Here is a 25,234-nt window from a genome sequence, read left to right as displayed (position 1 = left end):
CCAATTTACTTATGGTTTCCTTCTTTATGTTTAAGTCACTCACCCATTTTGAATTTATCTTGGTGTAGGGTGTGAGGTGTTGATCTATTCCTAGTCTCTCCCACACTGTCTTCCAATTTTCCCAGCAGTTTTTATCGAATAGTGGATTTTTGTCCCAAAAGCTGGGATCTTTGGGTTTATTGTATACTGTCTTGCTGAGGTCGCTTTCCCCCAGTCTATTCCACTGATCTTCCTTTCTGTTTCTTAGCCAGTACCAAATTGTTTTGATGACTGCTGCTTTGTAATATAGTTTTAGGTCAGGGACTGCAAGGCCCCCATCATATGTGTTTTTTTTTTCATTATTTCCCTGGATATCCTTGATCTTTTGTTCTTCCAAATGAACTTTGTTATGTTTTTTTCTAAATCAGTGAAGAAGTATTTTGGTAGTTCAATGGGTATGGCACTAAATAGATAAATAAGTTTGGGTAGTATGGTCATTTTTATTATATTGGCTCGTCCTATCCATGAGCAGTTAATGTTTTTCCATTTGTTCAAGTCTAGTTTTAGTTGTGTGGCGAGTGTTTTGTAGTTGTGTTCATATAGTTCCTGTGTTTGTCTTGGGAGGTAGATTCCTAGGTATTTTATTTTGTCTAAGGTGATTTTGAATGGGATTTCTCTTTCTAGTTCTTGCTGCTGAGCTGTGTTGGAGATATATAGAAAAGCTGATGATTTATGTGGGTTTATTTTGTATCCTGCAACTTTGCTAAAGTTGTTGATTATTTCAATTAGCTTTTTGGTTGAATCTCTAGGATTCTTTAAGTAGACTATCATGTCATCCACAAAGAGTGATAACTTGGTCTCCGATCCTTGCCTATTTTGATGCCTTCAATTCCTTTATCTTCTCTAATTGCTACTGCTAGTGTTTCTAGTACAATGTCAAATAGTAGAGGTGATAATGGGCATCCTTGTTTCACTCCTGATCTTATTGGGAATGCATCTAGTTTATCCCCATTGCAGATGATATTAGCTGTTGGTTTTAGATATATACTGTTTATTATTTTTAGGAATGACCCTTCTATTCCTATGCTTTCTAGTGTTTTTAATAGGAATGGGTGTTGTATTTTATCAAAGGCTTTTTCTGCATCTTTTGAGATAATCATGTGGTTCTTGCTAGTTTGCTTGTTGATGTGGTCAATTATGTGGATGGTTTTCCTAATGTTGAACCAGCCCTGCATCCCTGGTATGAATCCTACTTGATCATGGTGAATGATCCTTCTGATCACTTGCTGGAGTCTTTTTGCTAGTATCCTATTTAAAATTTTTGCATCTATATTCATTAGGGAGATTGGCCTATAGTTTTCTTTCTCTGTTTTTGACCTGCCTGGTTTTGGAATCAGTACCATGTTTGTGTCGTAAAAGGAGTTTGGTAGAACTCCCTCTTTGCTTATTATGTCAAATAGTTTGTATAGTATTGGGATTAACTGTTCTCTGAATGTTTGATAGAATTCACAGGTGAATCCATCAGGCCCTGGGGATTTTTTCTTAGGAAGTTCTTTGATGGCTTGATGGATTTCAATTTCTGATATGGGATTATTTAAGAATTCTATTTCCTCTTCTGTTAGTCTAGGCAGTTTGTATTTTTGTATATATTCATCCATTTCTCCTAAATTGGTGTATTTATTGCCATATAATTGGGCAAAGTAATTTCTAATGATTGCCTTAATTTCCTCCTCATTGGAGGTGCTGTCCCCCTTTTCATCTTTAATGCTGTGAATTTGCTTTTCTTCCTTCCTTTTTTTAATTAGATTGACCAGTACTTTGTCTATTTTGTTTGTTTTTTCAAAGTACCAGCTTCTTGTCTTATTTATTAAATCAATAGTTCTATCACTTTCGATTTTATTAATTTCTCCCTTAATTTTTAGGATTTCTAATTTGGTTTTCTGCTGGGGGGTTTTAATTTGATCGCTTTCGAGTTTTTTCAATTGCATTTCCAATTGATTGATCTCTGCTCTCCCTTGTTTGTTAATATAAGCATTCAGGGATATGAATTTGCCTCTGATTACCGCTTTGGCTGCATCCCAAAAGGTTTGAAAGGATGTTTCGCCATTGTCATTTTCCTCGATGAAATTATTAATTGTTTCTTTGATTTCTTCTTTAACTAAACGGTTTTGGAGTATCATATTGTTTAATTTCCAATTGGTTTTAGATTTGGTTTTCCATGTACCATTACTAATCATTATTTTTATTGCCTTGTGATCTGAGAAGGCTGCATTCATTATTTCTGCTTTTTTGCATTTGTGTGCTATGTTTCTGTGACCTAATGTATGGTCAATTTTTGTGAATGTGCCATGTGGTGCTGAGAAGAAGGTGTATTCCTTTTTATCCCTATTTATTTTTCTCCATATGTCTATTAATTCTAATTTTTCTAAGATTTCATTCACTTCTTTTACCTCTTTCTTATTTATTTTTTGATTTGATTTATCTAAATTTGATAATGGTTGGTTTAAGTCTCCCACTAGTATGGTTTTATTGTCTATTTCTTCCTTCAATTCTCCTAGTTTCTCCATTAGAAATTTGGGTGCTATATTATTTGGTGCATACATGTTGATTAATGATATTTCCTCATTGTCTAGAGTCCCTTTTAACAAAATATAATTACCTTCCCTATCCCTTTTGATCAGGTCTATTTTTGCATTGGCTTTATCAGATATCATGATTACCACTCCTGCCTTCTTTCTATCAGTTGAGGCCCAGAAGGTCTTACTCCATCCTTTAATTCTGACCTTGTGGGTGTCAACCCGCCTCATGTGTGTTTCTTGAAGACAACATATGGTAGGGTTTTGGATTCTAATCCATTCTGCTATTCGTCTACGTTTTATGGGTGAGTTCATCCCATTCACGTTCAAAGTTATGATTGTCATTTGTGGACTCCCTGGCATTTTGATTGCCTTCCCTAATTCTAACCTTTTCTTCTTCGGCTCTACCTTTTAGTCCAGTGATTTACTTTGAGTCAGTCCCCCTTGTCCCCTCCCTTGATGTTTCCCTTTTTAGTCCCTCTCTTTTTCTTCCCTCCCCCTCCCCCCTCTCTTTCCCTCCCTTTTTGTTCTCCCTCTCCCCCTCCCCCCCTTGGTTTTCCCTTCTCCTTACCCTTGTTGGGTAAGATAGAATTCAAGATCCCAATGGATCTGGATGTTTTTCCCTCTCAGAGTTGATTTCCCTGAGATTGAGGTTTAAGTAAACCCCCCCCTTCCTCTCCTTCTTATAGGAGTTTTCTTCCCCTCCCCTTCCCATGTGAATCTTTGTGTGAGAACCATTATTCTATTTGGTCTTTCTTTACCCCCTATTTATACATTACATTTTCCCCACATGTTAGTATACATAGATTGATATAAATGTAGTCCTTATAGAAGAGAGTTTGAGTAAAAGAAGAAGATAACATTTTTCCCCCTTTCCTTAATATTTACCTTTTCAGGTATTCCTTGCTCTTTGATTTTCGGTATCAAACTTTCCACAGAGCTCTGGTCTTTTCTTTGCAAAAAGTTGGAAATCTTCTATTTTGTTGAATGCCCATACTTTCCCTTGGAAGTATATAGTCAGTTTTGCTGGGTAGCTGATTCTTGGTTGGAGACCCAGCTCTCTTGCCTTTCTGAAGATCATGTTCCATGCCTTATGATCATTCAGAGTAGAACTTGCAAGTTCTTGTGTGACCCTGATTGGCATTCCTTTATATCTAAATTGTCTTTTTCTGGCTTCCTGTAGGATTTTTTCTTTTGTTTGATAGCTTTGGAATTTGGCAATTACATTCCTGGGAGTTGTCTTTTGGGGGTTTAGTGTAGAAGGTGTTCTGTGAGCTCTGTCAGTGGCTGTATTGCCCCCTTGTTCTAGAATCTCTGGGCAATTTTCTTTGATTATATCTTGTATCACCATGTCCAGTTTGGTGTTTATTTCTGGCTTTTCTGGGAGTCCAATTATTCTTAAATTTTCTCTTCTCCCTCTATTTTCCAGATCTATCACCTTGTCGGTGAGATATTTTATGTTCTCTTCTAATTTCTTGGTGTTTTGGCTTTGCTTTATTAGTTCTTGCTTTAAAGCCTGGTTTTCTTTTACAGTTTGGTCAAACTGGTTTTGTAGATGCGTGAATTTCTTTTGCATTATTTCCCACTTTTCCTCCCAGAGGGCTTCCATCTTTTTGGTCATTTCTGATTCAAATTCTTCATGGGTTTGTGGAGAGTTTCTATTTCCTTTGGCAGATTTTGGAGAATTTTCTTGTATATCTTCTTCTACCTGCTCTGTATTTTGTATTTTGGCTCCATAGAATGTGTCCAAAGTCGCCCCTTTCTTCTTATTTTTCTTGGTATTTTGGGGCTTCTGTGCTTCTGTGGAGTTTGTCATCTCTGAATGTGGAGGATTAGCTTTTCTTATCTCTGTCTGGTGATCAGAGGCTTTAGTCCTGGGCAGATGGTTCTATGAGCTTTCCCTGGGTTAAACTGAATATGCCTCACTGGAACTGGAATGGAAGGGTCGGACCACGAGGCCACACTCTCCCCCCGGCTCACTTTCCGGAAGTTGCCTTCAGAATCGCTGGCCGTGAGGCTGTTTCGTCGGCCTGCGGGGGGGGTGGGGGGGGATGGGTTGCAGCTTTCCCAAGCTCCGAGGGCAAGGACTTTCACTGAGACTTGGATAGCAGGATCCAGCCCGTGAGGCTGTCTTCCCCACCCTGAGGGTTGCTGTTGTTTGGACCAGCTCTCTGCAGCGGGAGCCCCAGGCAGTAACTTTCACTGGGACTCAGGTAGAAGGCCCTGAGGGTTGTTGTTCTGAGGACCCTGCTCTCTGAGCCGGGCCGGGCTGCGGCTTCCCGGAGCCTTGGACTCTGCGCTCCTACCCCTGAGGTCCGAGTGATCTCGGGTTCTGGCTTTTGAGGGGAGCCATACCTTTTGAACCGGGTCCAGGTCCAGGAGGAGGATTCCCAGGGTCTGTGCTGTTGATCGTTTTGAATTTCGGAGCCTTAGGAGCTTATAGTTTGAGATCGGTCGGGAAGGGTTTTCCGGAGATCTGAACTTTAGCTTTCTCTAAGCCGCCATCTTAACCGGAAGTCTACACCTATGATTTTTATGAGAAAAGTCTTCCTTCCATCAATAATGGAAAAATACAGTCTTCATTGTATCCCATTAAAAAAAAAGTATATGATCCTAAGGATGGGTAAGCTCAGGAGAATGGCTGGATCAAAGCAAGTAGACATTGAGAAGATCATGCTGGATGAGACAATTTTGAGAATGTTGAAGGATCAATTCCCAAGATATCTGGAAAGAGGGATTGCTATTTACCTTGTTAAAGGCAGTATGTACATCAGTGAGATTATGGACCTGTCCCAAACAAAATAATTTTAACACTAAAGTCCTTTTTTTATGCCTCATCAAGTCTAGGAATTGATCCTAGGTTCTCAAAGATAATATCAATAAGCCATGAGCTCTGGTTGATTCCAGGTCCATAAATGGATTGCTTGACTGTCATTCAAGGACCAGACAAGATAACCTTGGCCATAGCAATTCATGATGGCCATTTGTTAAGAAATCAAAGGTGTTTAGAGCTAGATAAGTGAAGGAAATTTAATAATGAAGTATTATCTACATAGTAATTCACAATTATACTAGGCAAATGAGAAGGTAAGTAAACATGCTTGGTCAGAGGGCATATTGTTGTTGGGTTTTCTTACAGGTGAGGAGACTAAAGAGTTTGAGAAGCTAAGAAACTTGCCAAAGTCAGTCAGATAGCAAATGGTAGAGCTGAGGCCAAGTTTTTGGGCTTCTGACCAATATTATATCCATGTCAACCCACCATTCTTTTTTTAACTGTAAATTTTTTTAAAATTATATAACCATCACCACTAACAAAAAAAAAAACCTGACTAAACAAATACATTAAAAAATTATGTGCAAAATCACAAACTCCACATTGTTTTCAATTAATTTAAAAATATGTAAATTATACATGTAAGCTAATTTAGACATTTACTTTTGAGTTTCCTTTAGATTTGTTTTACTTGGATCCCTTTTTCTGTTGATTTTGTAGCTGTTATTTTTTAATGTAATCATGGGTATAATTCTTATTCTCTTTTCTTCTTTTGTATATTTCCCTTATTTGCTTTACATTTCTAATATTTGTCATTTCTAATAACATAATACAATACATTACATCCAAATACCATAAACAATCCAGCTATTTCTCCCATTTGTTGCCTTCATTTATTTCCAGATATTTTGGCATAACAAATAAAGCTTCCATGAATATTTTCATACATATTTTCCCTTGTCAATAATGCTCTTAGGACCTAACCTTAGTAATGGGATCTCTAGGTCAGTGAACATGAACAATTTTACAACAACTTAAGGTATATTTCCATTTTGTTTTCTAAAATGTCAGAAAATTAACTGTTGTCTAACTAGATGCAGATGAAGTGAGCAGAGATACAGCAGAATTTGCACCAAGTCAGCAATACTGTAAAGAAAAAAAAATTTAATTTAAATGATCAATACAATGACCAGGCATGTCTCCAGAGGACCTATGATCAAGTGTGTTATCTTTCTCCTGATAGAGGGATGATGGAATCAAAGTACAAAAAGAGATAGACATTTTTGGACATGGCCACTATGTTGATTCATTTTGCATGACCCTACTTATTTATGATAAATGGTTTTTTTCTTCCAAAATGCACAGAAAAAAAATAGAAAAATTCAAAGGAAGGTTTAAAAAAACAAACAACGTTTCTTCTGCCTTAGAATCAATTCCAAGGCATAAGTGTGGTAAAGGCTAAGCAACTGAGGTTAAATAATTTGCCCAGGGCTGAGAAGTGTCTGAGATCAGATTTGCACAGAAGACTTCTCATCTCCAGGACTGGCTCCCTTTCCACGGAGTTTTCTCACTGCTCCAAGCAGGATAAGTTTGTTTTTATTTTTTAGTTATTTTTTTCCAATTTCAGACATTGTTCTTTGGTTATAAAAATCATTTTCTATTGCTCCTTCCCCTTCCCCCAGCCCCTCCCATAGCCGACCCACAGTCCGACGTGCAGTTTCACTGGGTATCGCATGTGTTCTTGATCAGAACCTATTACCATGTTGTTGGTGTTTGCATTAGGATGTTCAATTAGAGTCTGCATCCCCAGTGATATTCCCTCGACCCATGTATTCAAGCAGTTGTTTTTCTTCTATATTTTCTTCTATATTGCTACTACCACAGTTTTTCCTCTGGATGTGGATAGTGTTCTTTCTTGTAAGTCCCTCCGAGTTCTTCAGGATCACTGCACTGCCACCAATGGAGAACTCCATTATGTTCGATTGTACCACAGTGTATCAGTCTCTGTGTACAATGTTCTCCTGGTTCTGCTCCTTTCCTCATCACTTACTGGAGATTGTTCCAGTCCCCATGGAATTCCTCCACTTTATTATTCCTTTTAGCACAATAGTACTCCATCACCAACATATACCACAATTTGTTCAGCCATTCCCCAATTGAAGGGCATGCTCTCATTTTCCAATTTTTGGTCACCACAAAGAGTGCAGCTATGAATATTCTTGTACAAGTCTTTTTCCTTATCTCTTTGGGGTACAAACCCAGCGGTGCTATGACTGGATCAAAGGGCAGACGGTCTTTTAGCACTCTTTGGGCATAGTTCCAAATTGCCCTCCAGAATGGTTGGATCAATTCACAACTCCACCAACAGTGTATTAATGTCCCCACTTTGCCACATCCCCTCCAGCATTCATTACTTTCCTTTGCTGTCATGTTAGCCAATCTGCTAGGTATGAGGTGATACCTCAGAGTTGTTTTGATTTGCATCTCTCCGATTATAAGAGTTTTAGAACACTTTTTCATGTGCTTATTAATAGTTTTGATTTCTTTGGCTGAAAACTGCCTAGTCATGTCCCTTGCCCATTTATCAATTGGAGAATGGCTTGATTTTTTGTACAATTGATTTAGCTCTTTGTAACTTTGAGTAAATAGACCTTTGTCAGAGGTTTTTGTTATAAAGATTGTTTCTCCCAGTTTGTTATTTCCCTTCTGATTTTGGTTACATTGGCTTTGTTTGTACAATGCCTTTTTAATTTGATGTAGTCAAAATTATTTATTTAACATTTGGTGGATCTTTCTAAGTCTTGATTGGTTTTAAAATCTTTCCCTTCCCAAAGGTCTGACATGTATACTATTCTGTTTTCACCTAATTTACTTATAGTTTCCTTCTTTATATTCAAGTCATTCACCCATTCTGAGTTTATCTTGATGTAGAGTGTGAGATGTTGGTCCAAGCCTAATCTCTCGCACACTGTCTTCCATTTTTTCCAGCAATTTTTATCAAATAGTGGATTTTTGTCCCCAAAGCTGGGATCTTAGGATTTGTCATCGACTGCCTTGTCCCTTACCCCAAGTCTATTCCACTGATCCTCCCTTCTGTTTCTTAGCCAGTACCAAATTGTTCGATGACCACTGCTTTATAATATAGATCTGGGACTGCAAGGCCACTTTCCTTTGCATTTTTTTTTCATGATTTCCCTGGATAACCTTGATCTTTTATTCTTCCAAATGAACTTTGTTATGTTTTTTTCTAATTCCATAAAAAAGTTTTTTGGAAGTTCGATGGGTATGGCACTAAATAAATAGATAATTTTGGGTAGGATGGTCATTTTTATTATGTTAGCTCGTCCTACCCATGAGCAGTTAATGTTCTTCCAATTGTTTAGATCTAGTTTTAATTGTGTGAAGAGTGGTTTGTAGTTGTGTTCATATAGTTCCTGCGTTTGTCTCGGCAGATAAATTCCTAAGTATTTTATATTGTTGAGGGTGATTTTGAATGGAATTTTTCTTTCTATTTCCTGCTGCTGAAATGTGTTGGAGATATATAGAAATGCTGATGACTTATGTGGGTTTATTTTGTATCCTGCAACTTTGCTAAAGTTGTTGACTATTTCCACTAGCTTTTTGGTTGATTCTCTAGGATTCTTTAAGTACACCATTATATCATTCACAAGGAGTGATAGCTTGGTCTCCTCATTACCTATTCTAATACCTCCAATTTCTTTTTCTTCTCTAATTGCTACTGCTAGTGTTTCTAGTACAATGTAAAATAATAGAGGTGATAATGGGCATCCTTGTTTCACTCCTGATCTTATTGGGGAGGCTTCTAGTTTATCCCCATTGCAGATGATGTTTGCTGATGGTTTTAGATAGATACTGTTTATTGTTCTTAGGAACAACCCTTCTCTTCCTATGCTCAAGCAGGATAGTTTTAAATGAAACTTTAGGGGGCTAGCTAGGGAGCTTTGTGGATTGAAAGCCAGGCCCAGACACAGGATCTGGGCCTAGTCACTTTCTAGTTGTGTGACCCTGGGCAAGTCACTTAACCCCCATTTCCTAGGCCTTACTAGTCTTCTTCCTTGGGGTGTATGGGGTGCTCAGGGAGGGGTAGTATCTCTGGTATGGAGGGCTTGTCGTGCCCTCCTAGGGCAGCTCCAGCCTCTGACCCCCACCTGACACCCAGCTCTCACTTGTGGTTCCCAGTAGCTGCTAGCATATGGCAGCGGCCACACCCCGGGCAACGGCTTCGACAGGCCGGCCAAACCTTGTGAGGGTAGCCATCAGGTCATTGACCCCTGGTGAACCAGGGCTTTGCTCACCCAGCATGTGAAGACTGCCTCGGCTGAACAGATGGAAGAAACCAATAAGAAGGTTCAACGGCTGAGAGGGTGACGCAGCAAGGCACTGTGGAGTGCTTAGGGCATGTTGGAGCACAAAGGACAACAGCCATCCAATGCAGCTGAGGAAGTCTTTAGACTTAACAATTTTTTGTGCCACTGAACCCAAGCTTCCAACGCCAGAGAGAGTGGGACTGTCTCTGTGCATCAGCTTTTCCACTTAAATCTCCTTCACGCACAAGTATATTTGTGCACACTCATCTATCCTAACCCCGTCCACCCTCTTCAAGACCTGCAGTGATGGGGGAGTGGTGACGCAACAGGTGGAGGTGACCACAGGCAGTTGTAGTCACGATCCTGCATGTAGGCGGCCCACGGACCAGTGGTCGCTTGGCCCTGTGGGCAGCAGGGACGTTCGGCAGCATCCTGGGCGACTGAGCAGCCCTCTCTAGGACAGCACTGCTCACCCTAATCAAGGGAGGGGACTAGAAAAGGAGTCCCAAACATTGCCTGCCCTACAAACACCCGGTCAGCACACTGCGGCTGGCGGGTCATCCCTTTAAGAGGTCGAAATCAAAGAAAAAATACAAAGAAACTCCTACTAGGAGCATGGAACATCAGAACATTACTCGATAGAGAGAATACCCCAAGACCTGAGAGAAGAACAGCTCTAATCGGTAAAGAACTGGCGCGATATAACATCGACATCCCAGCCTTAAGCGAAACACGCTTACCAGAAGAGGGATCACTCAGCAAACCCACCACTAGATACACCTTCTTCTGGAAAGGTAGAGCCTCAAACGAAGACAGAATCCACAGTGTTGGCCTGGCCATCAAGACCAGTTTGCTCAAACAGCTGCCAGACTTGCCTGTGGGCATCAGCAAGAGGCTCATGAAGATCCGTTTGCCTCTCAGCAAAGACCGGTATGCCACGATCATGAGCGCATATGCCCCAACACTGACCAGCACAGAGGAGACCATCGAGCAGTTCTACTCTGACCTGAGTGCCGTCCTGCACTCAGTGCCCACCAATGACAAGCTGATACTACTAGGAGACTTCAACGCCCACATTGACCTGGACCATGAAAGATGGAAAGGAGTGCTCGACAAACACAGCATGGGCAAAATGAACAACAACGGCCTACTGCTACTCAGCAAATGCTCAGAGTTCAAATTCACCATCACGAATACTGTGTTCAGAATGGTGAACAAATATAAAACAACGTGGATGCACCCACGATCAAAAGAGTGGCATCTCATTGACTACATCATTGTACGCCGGCAAGACATCCAGGATGTAAAGATCACCAGAGCCATGAGAGGAGCTGTCCACAGATTGGTTGGAGCGACTCTTTAAATGTGCATTGCGCCTCGCCATCCAAAACGCGCCCAGACAGTTCGCGCATTTTACAACGTGAGTCGTCTTAGAGACCCATCTTATTTGCAAACATTCCAGTCCTGCCTGGACGACAAGCTGTCTGCCAAGGAACCACTCACTGGAAGCTCAACCGAGAAATGGAACCAGTTCAGAGACGCAGTGAAGGAAACATCAAAGGCAGTCCTAGGCCCAAAACAATGCAACCACCAGGACTGGTTCGACGAGAACAACACTGCTATTGAAGACCTATTTAGCAAAAAGAACAAAGCCTTTATGGAGTGGCAAAATAACCCAAACTCTGCTCCTAAAAAGGACAGATTCAAATCTCTCCAAGCCACAGCGCAGCATGAGATCAGAAAGATGCAAGACTGATGGTGGGGAAAAAAAAGGCAGAAGAAATCCAGCGGTTTGCTGATACTAAAAACTTCAAACAATTTTTCAGTGCCCTCAAGACTGTCTATGGGCCATTAAAACCCACCACCACTCCCTTGCTATCCTCTGACGGTGACACTCTCTAAAAAGATAAAAAAGGCATCAGCAACAGGTGGAAAGAACACTTCAGTCAGCTTCTCAACCAACCCTCTTCAGTCGACCAAAGCGCCCTTGACCAGATCCCCCAAAACCGCACCATTAAACAACTTGACGTCCCTCCTTCAATAGAGGAAGTCCAAAAAGCCATTAAACAAATGAGTGCAGGCAAGGCACCCAGTAAAGACGGGATCCCAACTGAGGTGTACAAGGCCTTAAATGGAAAGGCGCTCCAGGCATTCCACATAGTGCTGACCAGCATATGGGAAGAGGAAGACATGCCCCCAGAACTCAGAGATGCCTCCATCGTAGCCCTATACAAGAACAAAGGCACACAAGCAGCCTGTGACAACTACAGAGGCATCTCACTACTCTCCACTGCTGGAAAGATCCTCGCCCGTGTTATACTCAACAGACTCCTGTCATCTGTTTCAGAGCAGAACCTGCCTGAATCACAATGTGGCTTCCAACCAGATCGCAGCACCATCGACATGGTCTTCACGGTGAGGCAAATGCAGGAAAAATGCCTTGAGCAGAACCTGAGTCTCTACATTGTCTTCATAGACCTGACAAAGGCGTTCGACACAGTGAACAGGGACACATTGTGGGTGATCCTCAGCAAGCTCGGTTGCCCAGCAAAATTCGTCAAACTGATCCAGCTCTTTCATGTCGACATGACAGGGGAAGTCCTATCTGGTGGAGAGACTTCCGATCGCTTCAACATCTCCAATGGTGTGAAACAAGGCTGTGTCCTCGCTCTGGTACTATTCAACCTATTTTTCACCCAAGTATTACGACATGCTGTGATGGATCTAGATCTGGGCATCTACATCAAATACCGACTGGATGGCTCACTATTTGACCTTCGCCGCCTGACTGCAAAAACAAAGACAACAGAGAGACTCATCCTGGAAGCTCTCTTTGCAGATGACTGTGCTCTCATGGCCCACCAAGAAAATCATCTTCAAACCATTGTGGACAGGTTCTCTACTGCAACAAAACTGTTTGGCCTAACTATCAGCCTCAGCAAAACAGAGGTGCTGCAAGGGGCGATAAAAGAATGTCTACCCTTTGATCCAGCCATAGCACTGCTGGGTCTGTACCCCAAAGAGATAATGGACAAAAAGACTTGTACAAAAATATTCATAGCTGCGCTCTTTGTGGTGGCCAAAAACTGGAAAACGAGGGGGTGCCCATCAATTGGGGAATGGCTGAACAAACTGTGGTATATGTTGGTGATGGAATACTATTGTGCTAAAAGGAATAATAAAGTGGAGGAGTTCCATGGAGATTGGAACAACCTCCAGGAAGTGATGCAGAGCGAGAGGAGCAGAACCAAGAGAACATTGTACACAGAGACTAATACACTGTGGTATAATCGAACATAATGGACTTCTCCATTAGTGGCGGGGTAATGTCCCTGAACAACTTGCAGGGATCCAGGAGAAAAAAACACCATTCAAAAGCAAAGGATAAACTATGGGAGTGGAAACACCGAGAAAAAGCAACTGCCTGAATACAGAGGTTGAGGGGACATGACAGAGGAGAGACTCTAAATGAACACTCTAATGCAAATACTATCAACAAAGCAATGGGTTCAAATCAAGAAAACATCTAATGCCCAGTGGACTTACGCGTCGGCTATGGGGGGGTGGGGGAGAGGAAAAGAAAATGATCTATGTCTTTAACGAATAATGCTTGGAAATGATCAAATAAAATATATTAAAAAAAAAAAAACAGAGGTGCTGTTCCAACCTGCACCAGGGAGTCCAAAGAACCAGCCAGGCATTATAATCGACCACACAGCTTTCTAACGTCAACACTTTCAAGTACCTGGGCAGCACCATCGCCAATGATGGGTCCCTAGACCACGAGATTAATGCCAGGATCCAAAAGGCCCGCCAGGCACTCGGACGGCTGCACTCCAAAGTCCTCCAACACAGAGGTGTAAGCACTGCAACGAAGCTCAAAGTGTACAACGCAGTGGTCCTCAGCTCGCTCCTGTACGGTTGAGAGACATGGACACTGTACTGGAAGCACATGAAATAGCTGGAGCAATTCCACCAACGCTCTCTCCAGTCAATCATGAGGATCGAATGGCAGGACCGAATCAGCAACCAGGAAGTCCTCGACAGAGCCAACTCCACCAGCATCGAAGTAATGGTCCTCAAAACCCAGCTACGATGGTCTAGACATGTCATCCGCATGGACCCACAGCAAATACCAAGTCAGGTATTCTATGGTGAATTGTCAGCTGGCCTCAGGAAACAAGGCCGACCAAAGAAAAGATTCAAGGATCAGCTAAAGTCCAACTTGAAGTGGGCTGGCATTACACCAAAACAACTAGAACTCGCTGCCTCTGAAAGAAGCAGCTGGCGAACCCACATTAACCATGCCGCCACCACCTTTGAAGATGAGCGACATTGACGTCTTGCCGCTGCGCTTGAACGCCGACACCAGGCCACAACTGCACCTCCCATAACAACTGTCGTCCCGTGCCCCATGTGCCACAAACTTTGCGCCTCAGTCTTTGGACTCCAAAGCCACATGAGGGTACACTGTAGATGAAATTGCACAAAGACAATAGTCATTCTTGGTCACCGAGAGACTACCACTATACTACTAGTCTTCTTCCTTGGGACCAATACTTAGTATTGATTCTAAGACAGATGGTAAGGGTTTAAAAAAATGATGTATAGAATTTTTTTAAAAGTAGTATTATGAAATGAAGATTCACAATTTCATAGAAAATCCTCTTTTTTGTTCTACTATAGATATGCTCTTATTTGATGTTTCAGTTCAAAATAAATATTTTTTACAAGAAAAAAAGAACTTTTCAGTCACTATGCAATTTCAGGACTCAGATTTACAAGTACTCTCTCCATATTCTGGAGTTCTCTAAAGGCTGAGTCATAACCTCATTTGAGGATGTGGCCTAGATGGCCTCAAATACACACACACACACACACACACACACACACACAGAGTTCACTTTCTTAATTTGGTGGCCATCGGTTAATGCAAAACAAGAATCTGAGGTAGACTTAGATCTTTGGTTTTTTACCTTTTCATGTCCAGAAGATGCATTTTCCACAACTGGAACTAAAAGGAGTGGAGGGGCAGATAAGGGGAATACTTCTTAAATTATATGTTATATACTCACTGTCTTGAGTATTACAATGGATCTATGCAGATCCTCATCAAGGTAGATGTTTCTTCTAGTAATGCACATAACTATCAATCTTTGCCCATCTATCTGTCCTCAATTATTCTTCTATGCATCCTCCCATAAGTTGACCACAAGGTTTCCACCCCAGTTTGTTGAAGGAATTTCTCTATTGCTCTTGCTATCACGATGAAGCAGCCCTCCAGTCATCACCCATTGCTTTCAATACATATACAGCCAATGTTTTGTTTTTACTATATGAATATTGATAAATTTGAAGCAATTTTTAAAAGCCTGGAAACTTGGGGTTCTTTCTACATGGGTATGTGGTAGTTTTAGTTTTCTTAGAATACTTTCTAATTTCAGAAAGCTCAGATACCATTGCTACTGAGATTCAATGTGATTCTTTGCCAACAAACTGAAACATGAACATGATTTTGAAATCTCAAGGGCTAAAAGATTTGGATTTAATCCAAAATGCATCTGATTGTTTCAGATTTTTAGGGGATTTTCCTTCCTGTGTTAACATTTTAATCTAATCAATCCATGTTGAAAAAAAAACATCAAAGAAACAATTTATTCCTTAAAAAAAATTCAATTATAAAGATTTAATCATTGCAATAATACAGAACAACTGTCCAGAGTTATAGTTACCTAAGAAACCCTTCATTTTAGCAAGTCACTTTTACAAAAAATTGTGCCATCTAGAAGTCATGTGGCAAATTGCCATTACTGTAATGAAATTAATATGAAATGCATTTGTACTTAAACCCATCTCACTAGTAAATTTATCCCAGTCTTTTAAAAACCTTTCTTCCATTGGCTAACATGACAGCAAAGGAAAGTAATGAATGCTGGAGGGGATGTGGCAAAGTCCTTGCTGGGGGAGTTGTGAATTGATCCAACCATTCTGGAGGGCAATTTGAAACTATGCCCAAAGGGCGCTAAAAGACTGGCTGCCCTTTGATCCAGCCATAGCACTGCTAGGTTTGTACCCCACAGAGATAATAAGGAAAAAGACTTGTACAAGAATATTCATAGCAGCACTCTTTGTGGTGGCAAAAAATTCGAAAATGAGGGGATGCCCTTCAATTAGGGAATGGCTGAACAAATTGTGTTATATGTTGGTGATGGAATACTATTGTGCTCAAAGGAATAAGGTGGAGGAATTCCATGTGAACTGGAACAACCTCCAGGAAGTGATGCAGAGGGAAAGGAGCAGAACCAGGAAAACATTATACACAGAGACTGAAACACTGTGGTACAATGGAATGTAATGGACTTCTCCATTAGTGTCACTACAACATCCCTGAACATTCTGCAGGGATCTAGAAGAAAAAACACTAGCCACAAGCAGAGGACAAATTGTGGGAGTAAAAACACCGAGGAAAAGCAACTGCTTGACTACAGGGGTGGAGGGGACATGACTGAGGAGAGACTCTAAATGAACATCCTAATGCAAATACCAACAACATGAAAATGGGTTCGAATCAAGGATACATGCCATACCCAGTGGAATCATGTGTCACCTATGGGAGGGGTGGTGGGAGGGGGGAAGGAAAAGAAAATTATCTTTGTTTCCAATGAATAATGTGTGAAAATGACCAAATAAAATCATGTTGTTGTTGTTTTTTTTTAAACAACCTTTCTTCCTTACCTTTGCCAATTGCTTATGAGTAGTGACATATTTTTTAAAAGCTCTACCAGTTTGGATTTTGTAAGGCACCTCCCAGATCATCTAATCCAATCTATACTGGAAAAGGAATTTCCACTGATCCATCACTGATCCTTTGTTTGAATTCCTCCCCTAAAGGGAGACCATTTCACAATGGGACACTTCTAATTGTTAAAAAGTTTTCCATGACGTTGAACTTAAATCTACTTCTATAATTTCTGTCTTTTGGAACAAAGCATAGAAAATATTGTCCATTTACATGACAGCACTTTAAATATTTGATGTCAATTATGATATCCTACCTAACTCTTCTTCTCCTAAATACTTCCTTCAATTAATCGTCATACAGCATTTTTTCCTTAAAAGAGAAGCTCTCTAAGGCATTTTACACTGGGTCATTCTGTTCATTCATGATAATATAAGACCCAGAAAACATAACAATATAACATCATTCTCAAATGATGTTACCATGGGTTACAAATTGGTTAAAAGTATGAGATGGGTCCCAGCATTTATATAGCACTGACTACATATCACATGCTGTATTAAATGCTATTTTTGTTTGTTTTGGTATATATTGTTTCAGTTTATCCTCACAATAATACTGATTATTATCCCCATTTTACAATGGAGGAAATTGAGTCAAAGAGAAATTAAATTACTTGCCTGAGGTCACACACAACTAGTAAATAAGGCCAGATTTAAAATCAGGTCTGCCTGACTCTAGGGCTCTACCTAGCTGGGTTAGGTGATAAGAGAAGACCAAGTTAGGAAAATTTCCAAGAGAGATTCAACCATCCCAGAGTGATTTAGTGCTCCAATATGGTTACACCCCTAGAATGACTTCTTTTTAGGCAATCCCACAAAAGGATAAAAGCTTCTTACCTGTGTTCTACTCGCAAGGTAACCAGAGGTATCTTCTGTAACAGGTTACCATTAGTGCAAACCTCTTTGCTACTATCTTGTTGCAAGGCACCAGATGCATAAAACCACAAACTAAACCAAGGATGTATTAAGATATACTTTACTGAGAGTGAAATATGAAAATCAGGAAAGAAACCCAGATGTGAGAGAGACAGTTTAAAAGAGAGATTTTACAGATGAGGGATGTGAGTGAGGTTAATTAGTGTCTCTACTACCTATTTCATGAGGCTATCGAGAAGGTGTTTCACAAAAGTTAAGGCACATCTAAATGTGAGCTAGCATTATTGGGGTTATTTCTGACTCAAAGACAAATGTAACCAAACTATGTACAGGAAAAGGATGGTATGGATCCAATATCAGGTGATTATTGTCAGTCAGCAAGCACTTATTAAGAACCCCCTATGTGCCAAAGAAAGCACAATATGATGGAAGAAATATGAAAACAGCTATGAACAAACAGGATAGCTACAGGATAAATTGGAAATAATAAAGAGATGGCACTGGCATTAAGGGGATTGGAAAAGGCTACTTATAAAAGGCAGAATTTTAGCTGCAACTTGAAGGAAGGTAGGGAAGCCAGGAGGTAAAGAAAAGAAGGAATAGATTTCTAGGCATTGACAGCCAGTGAAAATGCCTAGAATCAGGAGATGAAGAGTCTTCTCCAAGGAACGTTAGGGGGAAAGTGCATAGCTATTCTCTCCACAATCAATCACTGGGAGAGTCAGGGTTAAGAAGGCAAATCAAACCAAGGTTAAACTGGAATAAAGAGTCAGCTGCAAGCCTTAATTGTAAAAACAAAACACTACCCTAATTAAGCTGATTGGTAAACTGAGAACTACAGAGCCCAGACAGATGCAGCTGGAATTTCTTCTGATTGTGTGTACAAGGTATAAGCAAAACAACCTTTGAAGAAACATTCTGTGCAAAGAACAAATTCTCAAACAAATTCTCTTTGGAAGTTTCTGCTGGTCAATTTTAATCATTTCTAATGGAGAAAAGTTTTGCTTCTCCAGAGAGACTAACATTCATCTTTCCCAAAGCTTAATGATCCATTTTTTTCCTCCTGATCATCATGGAAATGGAGAAAAATCATAGCTTTTATTGGCCTAGGAAAAAAGAGATGAGAAAATTTGACTAGAAAAGTGGCCATCATCATCATTATCACATTTTTACTGGTTCCAATTAGTACGAACAATGAATCCTTGAATATGTAACCATTATTCTATTAGCAGTTACCATATTTAACATAATTATAACTTCAAATGGTTCAAATTGGAATACATGCAACCACTTTGGAGGATTTACTATTGGCACTAACCAAGACCTAGCAATATAGTACTTTAATGTTGTCAGAGCACTTAAAAAAAATTCATCTTATTTGATCCTCACAACAGTACATCTGAGATGTATGTATATAATTATTATCCCATTTTGTGGATAATCAAACTGAAGCAGACAATAGATAAATGACTTGCCCAGGGTAATACAGCTAAAAAGGGTCTAGGGCTGGATTTGAATTCAATGCAGACTGGTTACTATCTCTGCTGGGTCAATTAGCTGCCATTAGGCAAACTCTGAACAGTTTGTCAACAGGTTTGATTGGAGACTTGCAATTTTTCCTTACATATTTGCCATATACTAGTCACAGGGACCTGAATTTTGAAACTCTTGACAGCTTTCTTTCTTCTCTTCCCTAGCCCATTACTTTTTTGGCATTTCCTTCTACATTCCAGGAGTCCATTGTCCATCTTTGTAAAAAACAACAAACCTCCCAAATGCTACTAACTTGAGCTGACAGTGGTCTGCAGCAAAGACAGAGAATATGTGAAGGACACAGGGGAAAAAAGCAAGCACAGCAATAACATTTTTAGGTTTCAAAGATTGATGACACAGCTGGTCCACTGGAGACATAGGCAGTGGGAGGATCCTCATTAGTGTAAATAAATAGGAGGCTCTGGTTCTGAAAAGAGCACAGATGAGATTCAGATTCAGATTGAGATCTTGAATCAAGGCTGACTCCTCCTCCAAGTCAGAATGAAATTCACTGCTATCTCTGTGGTCCTTGTTCTGTTGGTGATCAAGAATTCTTCAGTCCAAGGTAAGTACTTTTATTTGTGGGGTTTTTTTTCTGGATATCCTTAAAAAAAGTTTTTTTTTAATGGGCATGGGAAAAAGTATTTAGAGTCAAGTCACACTCCTTGCTGGATCAAAAATAATTAGTTAAGACTAAAATGAACCAGATTCTTCTAAGATTCAATGAACATCCCTAAAAGGTATTTTTCAGGAAGCATCATAAATTGTGAGAAAAATCACTTTGAAGTTGAGGGAGAAGGAAGCCAAGCAGGAAGAGACCAGAAAATCATCATCAACTAGCATGAGTCATTGCGGTCTCCAAACAATTTGGCATGAGAAATTGGAATTGTAAGCTGGTTAATAGCAAATGACTGCTATAGGGGCATCCTTGATAACAGTTCAGACAGAATGTTTTGAATTACAGCTTATGCTTGTGCAGGTTTAGTTCAGCTGATTTACTAGATCTCATCTGTTTCACTGAAGATCCTATGTAATAGCAATAAAGTAAGAAAAAAAAGAAAAGGGAAAATTTATTGTAGCTTCACAAAGTAGTGGATTTTAAGTCTTATCCTATAATAATTAGCCCGAAGTGTCATTCATGAAAAATTCCTAGGGAAATTATTAAACCTTTAGAAGATATCAAAAATGTAAATATCATAAACCTCATCATTAAGAGGATACTTTGACAAATAACTTACAACTATAATAGATAACAATTTGTCCAATGATTTTTAACAAAATGCAGTGCTTAGAGGATTTATTTTTTCTTCTAAAGTTATTAAGGTTTTTATTTTTCTTTCAGTCTTGAAACAAACTGATTAGGGACTAGGCGATGAAAATTAATGGGTCTGAAGAACTAGTTGGACTAAGGGGACTCCATTATTATAAAACTAAGAAGAAACGGGATCAGAAGCAAGAACTGATCATTTCAAACTTTTGAACTGTCCAGGATGCCATCCAATCTTTGGATATGTAATTTAGAACCTGTAAATATCAGAATAAATGGATGCTGTTTTTTTTTCCATGTCCAAAGGTATTTTAGAGACCAATGATGCGAACCACAAGTGCAAATGCCTCAAGACGTTTGGTGGTGCCCTTCTTCTTCAATACATTAAAACAATATATATCTCACCACCTAGTGGTGGTTGCCGAAATACAGAATTCATGTAAGTTGCAAGTTAGAAAATAGATTTCCCTTCTCTTAATTCCATTAAGTAAAATGAAGTTAATATGAGTTTCTCCTGCATGCTTTCCAAGGAAAGGTTTTTCTTAAGTTTTTTATCTTCTCTTGTCTACCTCAGGGGTTAGAAAGTTTCTTTGCTCCTCACTATTTGCTGATGTAGGAAAGTAGACGTTTCTCACTGAATCTGTTGCTATTTGCTAAATGATATTCTGAGTTTTGTTCAATCTTCACTCTTTTCTCCTGACCAAAGTATTGGAAAGCAAAACTTTGATTAATTGTGGAAAATCTCACTCAGAGCATCTGAAATAATGCTTCTATTGATTTAAATCAGAAGTCTGGGAACTTATTTGTTAAAATAATTTTAATAACTGCATTTAATATAATTAGTCATCTTTGTAATTCCATGTATTTTCTTTTATACACTTGAAAACATCATTTTCAGAAGGGGTTCAAGAGGCACACAAAAAAATCTCTATTGCCTCCAAAACCAGAATACTCACTACTCCTGACTATATCTATTTAATATTGTTTCCATCTGAGAGGAAAGAAATTTAGGGATAGACACACAAAAGAGTTGCACAGGATGAGAAGGAAGAGATAAATTGATATCTGTTCTGTGCTTACTACAGTACCTGGCATATAGTAGGTACCCAATAAATGATTATTGATTGATTTGTGGAGATGGTATCCATATCAGTATGATCAGAGATCCACCCAACAGTGAAGAAAAATACTTTTTTTCCAATAAAGTCTTACGTAGCTACCTAACCAGAATAGAGCTAACCCTAGGTTCTCAAAGATTATGCCAACGGAACACTGATAAATTTTACCAAAATGGGAAGGCTCCAAGGATAGGATTAGCAATGACTTTGTTTCAGTTTTCTCATCTGAGAGGTTTGGGCAACATGACCTCTGACCTTCCTAAAAGCTCTAAACCTATGAAAAAATGAAAATTAATGAGTCTGTAATGAACTAGTTGAACTAGGTGGTCTCCAAGGTCCTAGTTAAGTCTAATGTTGTATGATTCTTTAAATACTATAAATAATCACTATGATCCCATAACAGTGGTCTCCTTATGTTATTGAAATAAGCTTGAACTCCATATCTCTGAAAACCTTAGTCCTTCTTGGTTTCAAACCTGGCCTTAGATATTTCCTAGACTTAGCAAATCACTTAACCCTAATTGCCTATTCCTTACTGCTCTTCTACCTTGGAACTGATACTTGTATTGATTCTAAGATACAAGTTAAGGTTTGGAAGGAAAGAAAAGAGAAAGAGACACAGAGACACAGAGTCAGAGAATTTTAATCTTTTTAGTTTATTCCAAAAACCAACCTTCTCCTTGACTACCTGCAACTTTTTCATAAACATTTCACAAAAAACATCATTTTTTTCTTAATTCTATCCTGACCATCTTCTATAATCCATACCCCATAGTTTATCCCATCATTCAATTTCATCTTGTTTCCTTACCAGCAAATTGCCACTTAATAGTAGTATAGCATTTAGGATTGAAAAGCAATACTTGGAGAATTTGTTTTTTTCTTTTTTTTTTTCAGAGTCACATTGAAAAATGGTGATAAAATATGTGTGGATCCAAAGTGCAAATGGTTAAGCCAGGTCTTAAGAACTTTAAGAAGGTAGGCCAATTGTATCATTTGCTTTTAGATTGTTCTTTGGGAATTTAAATATTTTACTTCTCAGATTCTTTATTTCTCTTAGAATAAGGGCTGGAAAGTACATACTTGCTTCGGAAAGTTTTCAGGGCCATTTACTCATTCCAAATTTGTTCCTTTGTACTTAAAAAGAATCCCACCTATTACATTGGTTCATCAAATAAGACCCAAGGGCTTTGTGTTCATCTTCTTTTGTCTTGTTTCATTTTTTAGTGGAAAACTAATTTTTTAAAAGTGAAGATTGTTATTTAGCTTTAGATTCATTTATTAATTAGTATTGATTCATTTGCTCCTTAGAAAAAAGGCTACCACATCAAATACGAATGTTCAGAGACAACGCCAGGATTCCAAATAAGATCATCTGGGCTCACCTCCCTTCCTTTTGTGAAATTTCATTTCTTTTACTGTTGTTTTTTTGCCCAATGAAAGGTTTCTTTCAGACATCTTCTTAGAAACAAATAGCCAAAATGACCTTTCTGTAGCCATCCAGAAATATATGAGCTTCTTTCTGAGTGTGTGTATGTGTGTGTGTGTGTGTGTATACATACACATATCAGGGCTTGATTTACATAGTTTTAGTCAATATTGATAAACAAGTTTATTAAAAATATTTGTATTCTTTCATACCAAGGCCATGCTCAATTTCAACCAATGCTAGTAGTAAGACTAACCATGTAAGAACTTTAATTCTTAGATAAATAAGAATTCTTTTAAATGGAAGGGTAGCTTGAAACATTGAAACTGGTATGAGTTAGGAAGGGAAACAAGGAATTTTCCTCCACCTGTCGATTTCTGAAACTACTAGGAGAGAAAGCTGCCCAAGGAAATCACATAATTTCAGTTGGAGTGTGTAGAGAAAGTCATGTGCAATTGCATCTTCCAAACACACTAAATAAAAAAATTGGGACTTGTTAACTTTACAGATTTCCTCCACCTTAGTATACTGTAGCAAAGGAAAGCTAAGTGATTATCTGTGTTGTGCTGCATGCCAGAGGTAGTGTGGTAAATCACACTAATTCTAAACATAATGTACTAGGTGCAAACATCAACAACATGAAAATAGGTTCTGATCAAGAACACATGTAAAACCCAGTGGAATTGTGAGTCAGCTATGGGAAAGGGTGGGGCGAGGGGAGGAGAGAAACAATATGATTCTTGTAACCAAGGAATAATGTTCTAAATTGACTAAATTAAAAAATTTTTCAAAAAAAAAGAAAGATAATGTACTAGGGGTAAAATCCTACTTTGGATGGTATGTATTGTAAATAAGTCAAGGAGCTCACTTGAACTTTAGACCCTTCATCTCTAAAATGAAAGAAACGGGATGAGATAGTCCCCAAGTGTTTTTTCTTAGTCTATATCTAACATCTTTCAAAAAAAATCCTAGAATCAAATCCAGAGAAATCAGTATTATTGCCAGTGAAGCTTATCTTATAGGTAGATCTCTTGTCTACTATTATATTTTACTTAACAAGAAATAGATAATTTTGAATAAAAATGTATTTTTTAATAATGTAAACTACTAATGTACTATTCTTCAATAAACACAAATAGATGTTTTATTTAATTGTGATTAATTCTTTTCTTCCTCAGTAATCATTCAAAGACCATGCCTCTGTTTATGGTGGAAGTTCTATTTTTTTATCACAAAAATCACCATTTTGCTGCACTGATTATTTTTTATATGTCTTGTTTCCATTTTTCAGACAGTCTAAAATTATATGGAAATAATCAAGGGCAAAATTATTTCTAGGATCTTCTTAATCTTAAAATCACTCATGTTTAAAATTAGAAATTTTTCCACTGTCTTGTTGAAGACTAGTATGTTGGTAAGAAGAGTTTATATTAAACATCAGGGCACAGGAAATCATTGTTAAGCACTACATATTTTTTCCACTGTCTCTTTAAATGTCCCATCATTTGAAAAGGTTTTAATTTTGGTACATTCCAGGAATAAGGGTAAATAGCTGCCATTTATATAGTGTTTTTCCTTTGACAAAATACAACACTCATTCCTATTAAAAAGGCTAGAAAGTATAGGAATAGAAGGGCCTTTTCTCAAAATAATAAACTGCATATATTTAAAATCATCAGCAAGTATCATCTGCAATGAGGACAAACTAGAAGCCTTCCCAATAAGATCAGGAGTGAAGCAAGGATATCTATTATGCCTTTATTATTTAACACTGTATTAGAAATGCTAGCAGTAGCAATTAAAGACGAAAAAGAAATTGAAGGGATTAAAGTAGGAAGTGAGAAAACTAAACCATCACTCTTTGCACATGATATGATGGCATACTTAGAATAATCTGATATCAACTAAAAAGCTAGTGGAAATGACTAATAATTTTAGCTAAGTGCAGGATACAAAATAAACCCACATAAATTATCAACATTTCTATTTATTTCCAATAAAAATCAGCAGCAAGAGTTTGAAAGAAAAACTCCACTTAAAACCATTCTAGACAATAAACTGCATATATTTATATAAATGTTTGGGACTTTATCTGTCAAGGGAAAACTCAGGATTTATATGAACACAACTAAAAAATACTTTTCACACATTTATATAGTACTTTAACATTTACAAAGCATTTTACAAATATCTTATTTTATCCTTAAAACAATTCTGATTAGGTAACATCATTATGATCATTTTAGAGCAGAAGAAACTGAAGCAGACAGAGGCTATACCCCCCCATCTGTTTTTCTCTCAATATATAGATATGTGTGTATATATATATATATATGCCTCATATAGATATATGCCCAGAAATATAGCTAATAAATGTCTGAGACATGTCCTGAACTCGGGATGTCCTGATTCAAAGTCCAGTGTTCTAGCCATTATCTCCTATCTGCTAAGATAAACAAGAGGACCAGATGATCAGTGCCAAAGAATGGAATTCAATGTCATTGAAGCTACCTCATGGTCACCCCTCCTATAGTTTCTTTCTATTATAACTGCT

At 38.6% G+C, this 25,234-nt stretch overlaps 1 protein-coding gene across 1 annotated transcript; it reads left to right on the top strand.

Annotated features, from left to right (window-relative positions):
• The first annotated feature begins 19,268 nt into the window (after nucleotides 1-19,268).
• CXCL13 (C-X-C motif chemokine ligand 13) lies at nucleotides 19,269-23,827 on the top strand. The gene is made up of 4 exons (XM_007495787.3): nucleotides 19,269-19,431; nucleotides 20,440-20,572; nucleotides 22,149-22,229; nucleotides 22,563-23,827. The coding sequence occupies exons 1-4, from the start codon at nucleotides 19,368-19,370 to the stop codon at nucleotides 22,618-22,620; spliced, it is 336 nt and encodes a 111-aa protein (XP_007495849.1). The 5' UTR covers nucleotides 19,269-19,367; the 3' UTR covers nucleotides 22,621-23,827.
• Nucleotides 23,828-25,234: the final 1,407 nt, after the last annotated feature.

Source organism: Monodelphis domestica, chromosome 6, assembly GCF_027887165.1.
Source record: "Monodelphis domestica isolate mMonDom1 chromosome 6, mMonDom1.pri, whole genome shotgun sequence".
Classification (NCBI taxonomy): domain Eukaryota; kingdom Metazoa; phylum Chordata; class Mammalia; order Didelphimorphia; family Didelphidae; genus Monodelphis; species Monodelphis domestica.
Note: the sequence above shows the minus strand (reverse complement) of the source record. Positions and strands in the feature narration are given on the sequence as shown.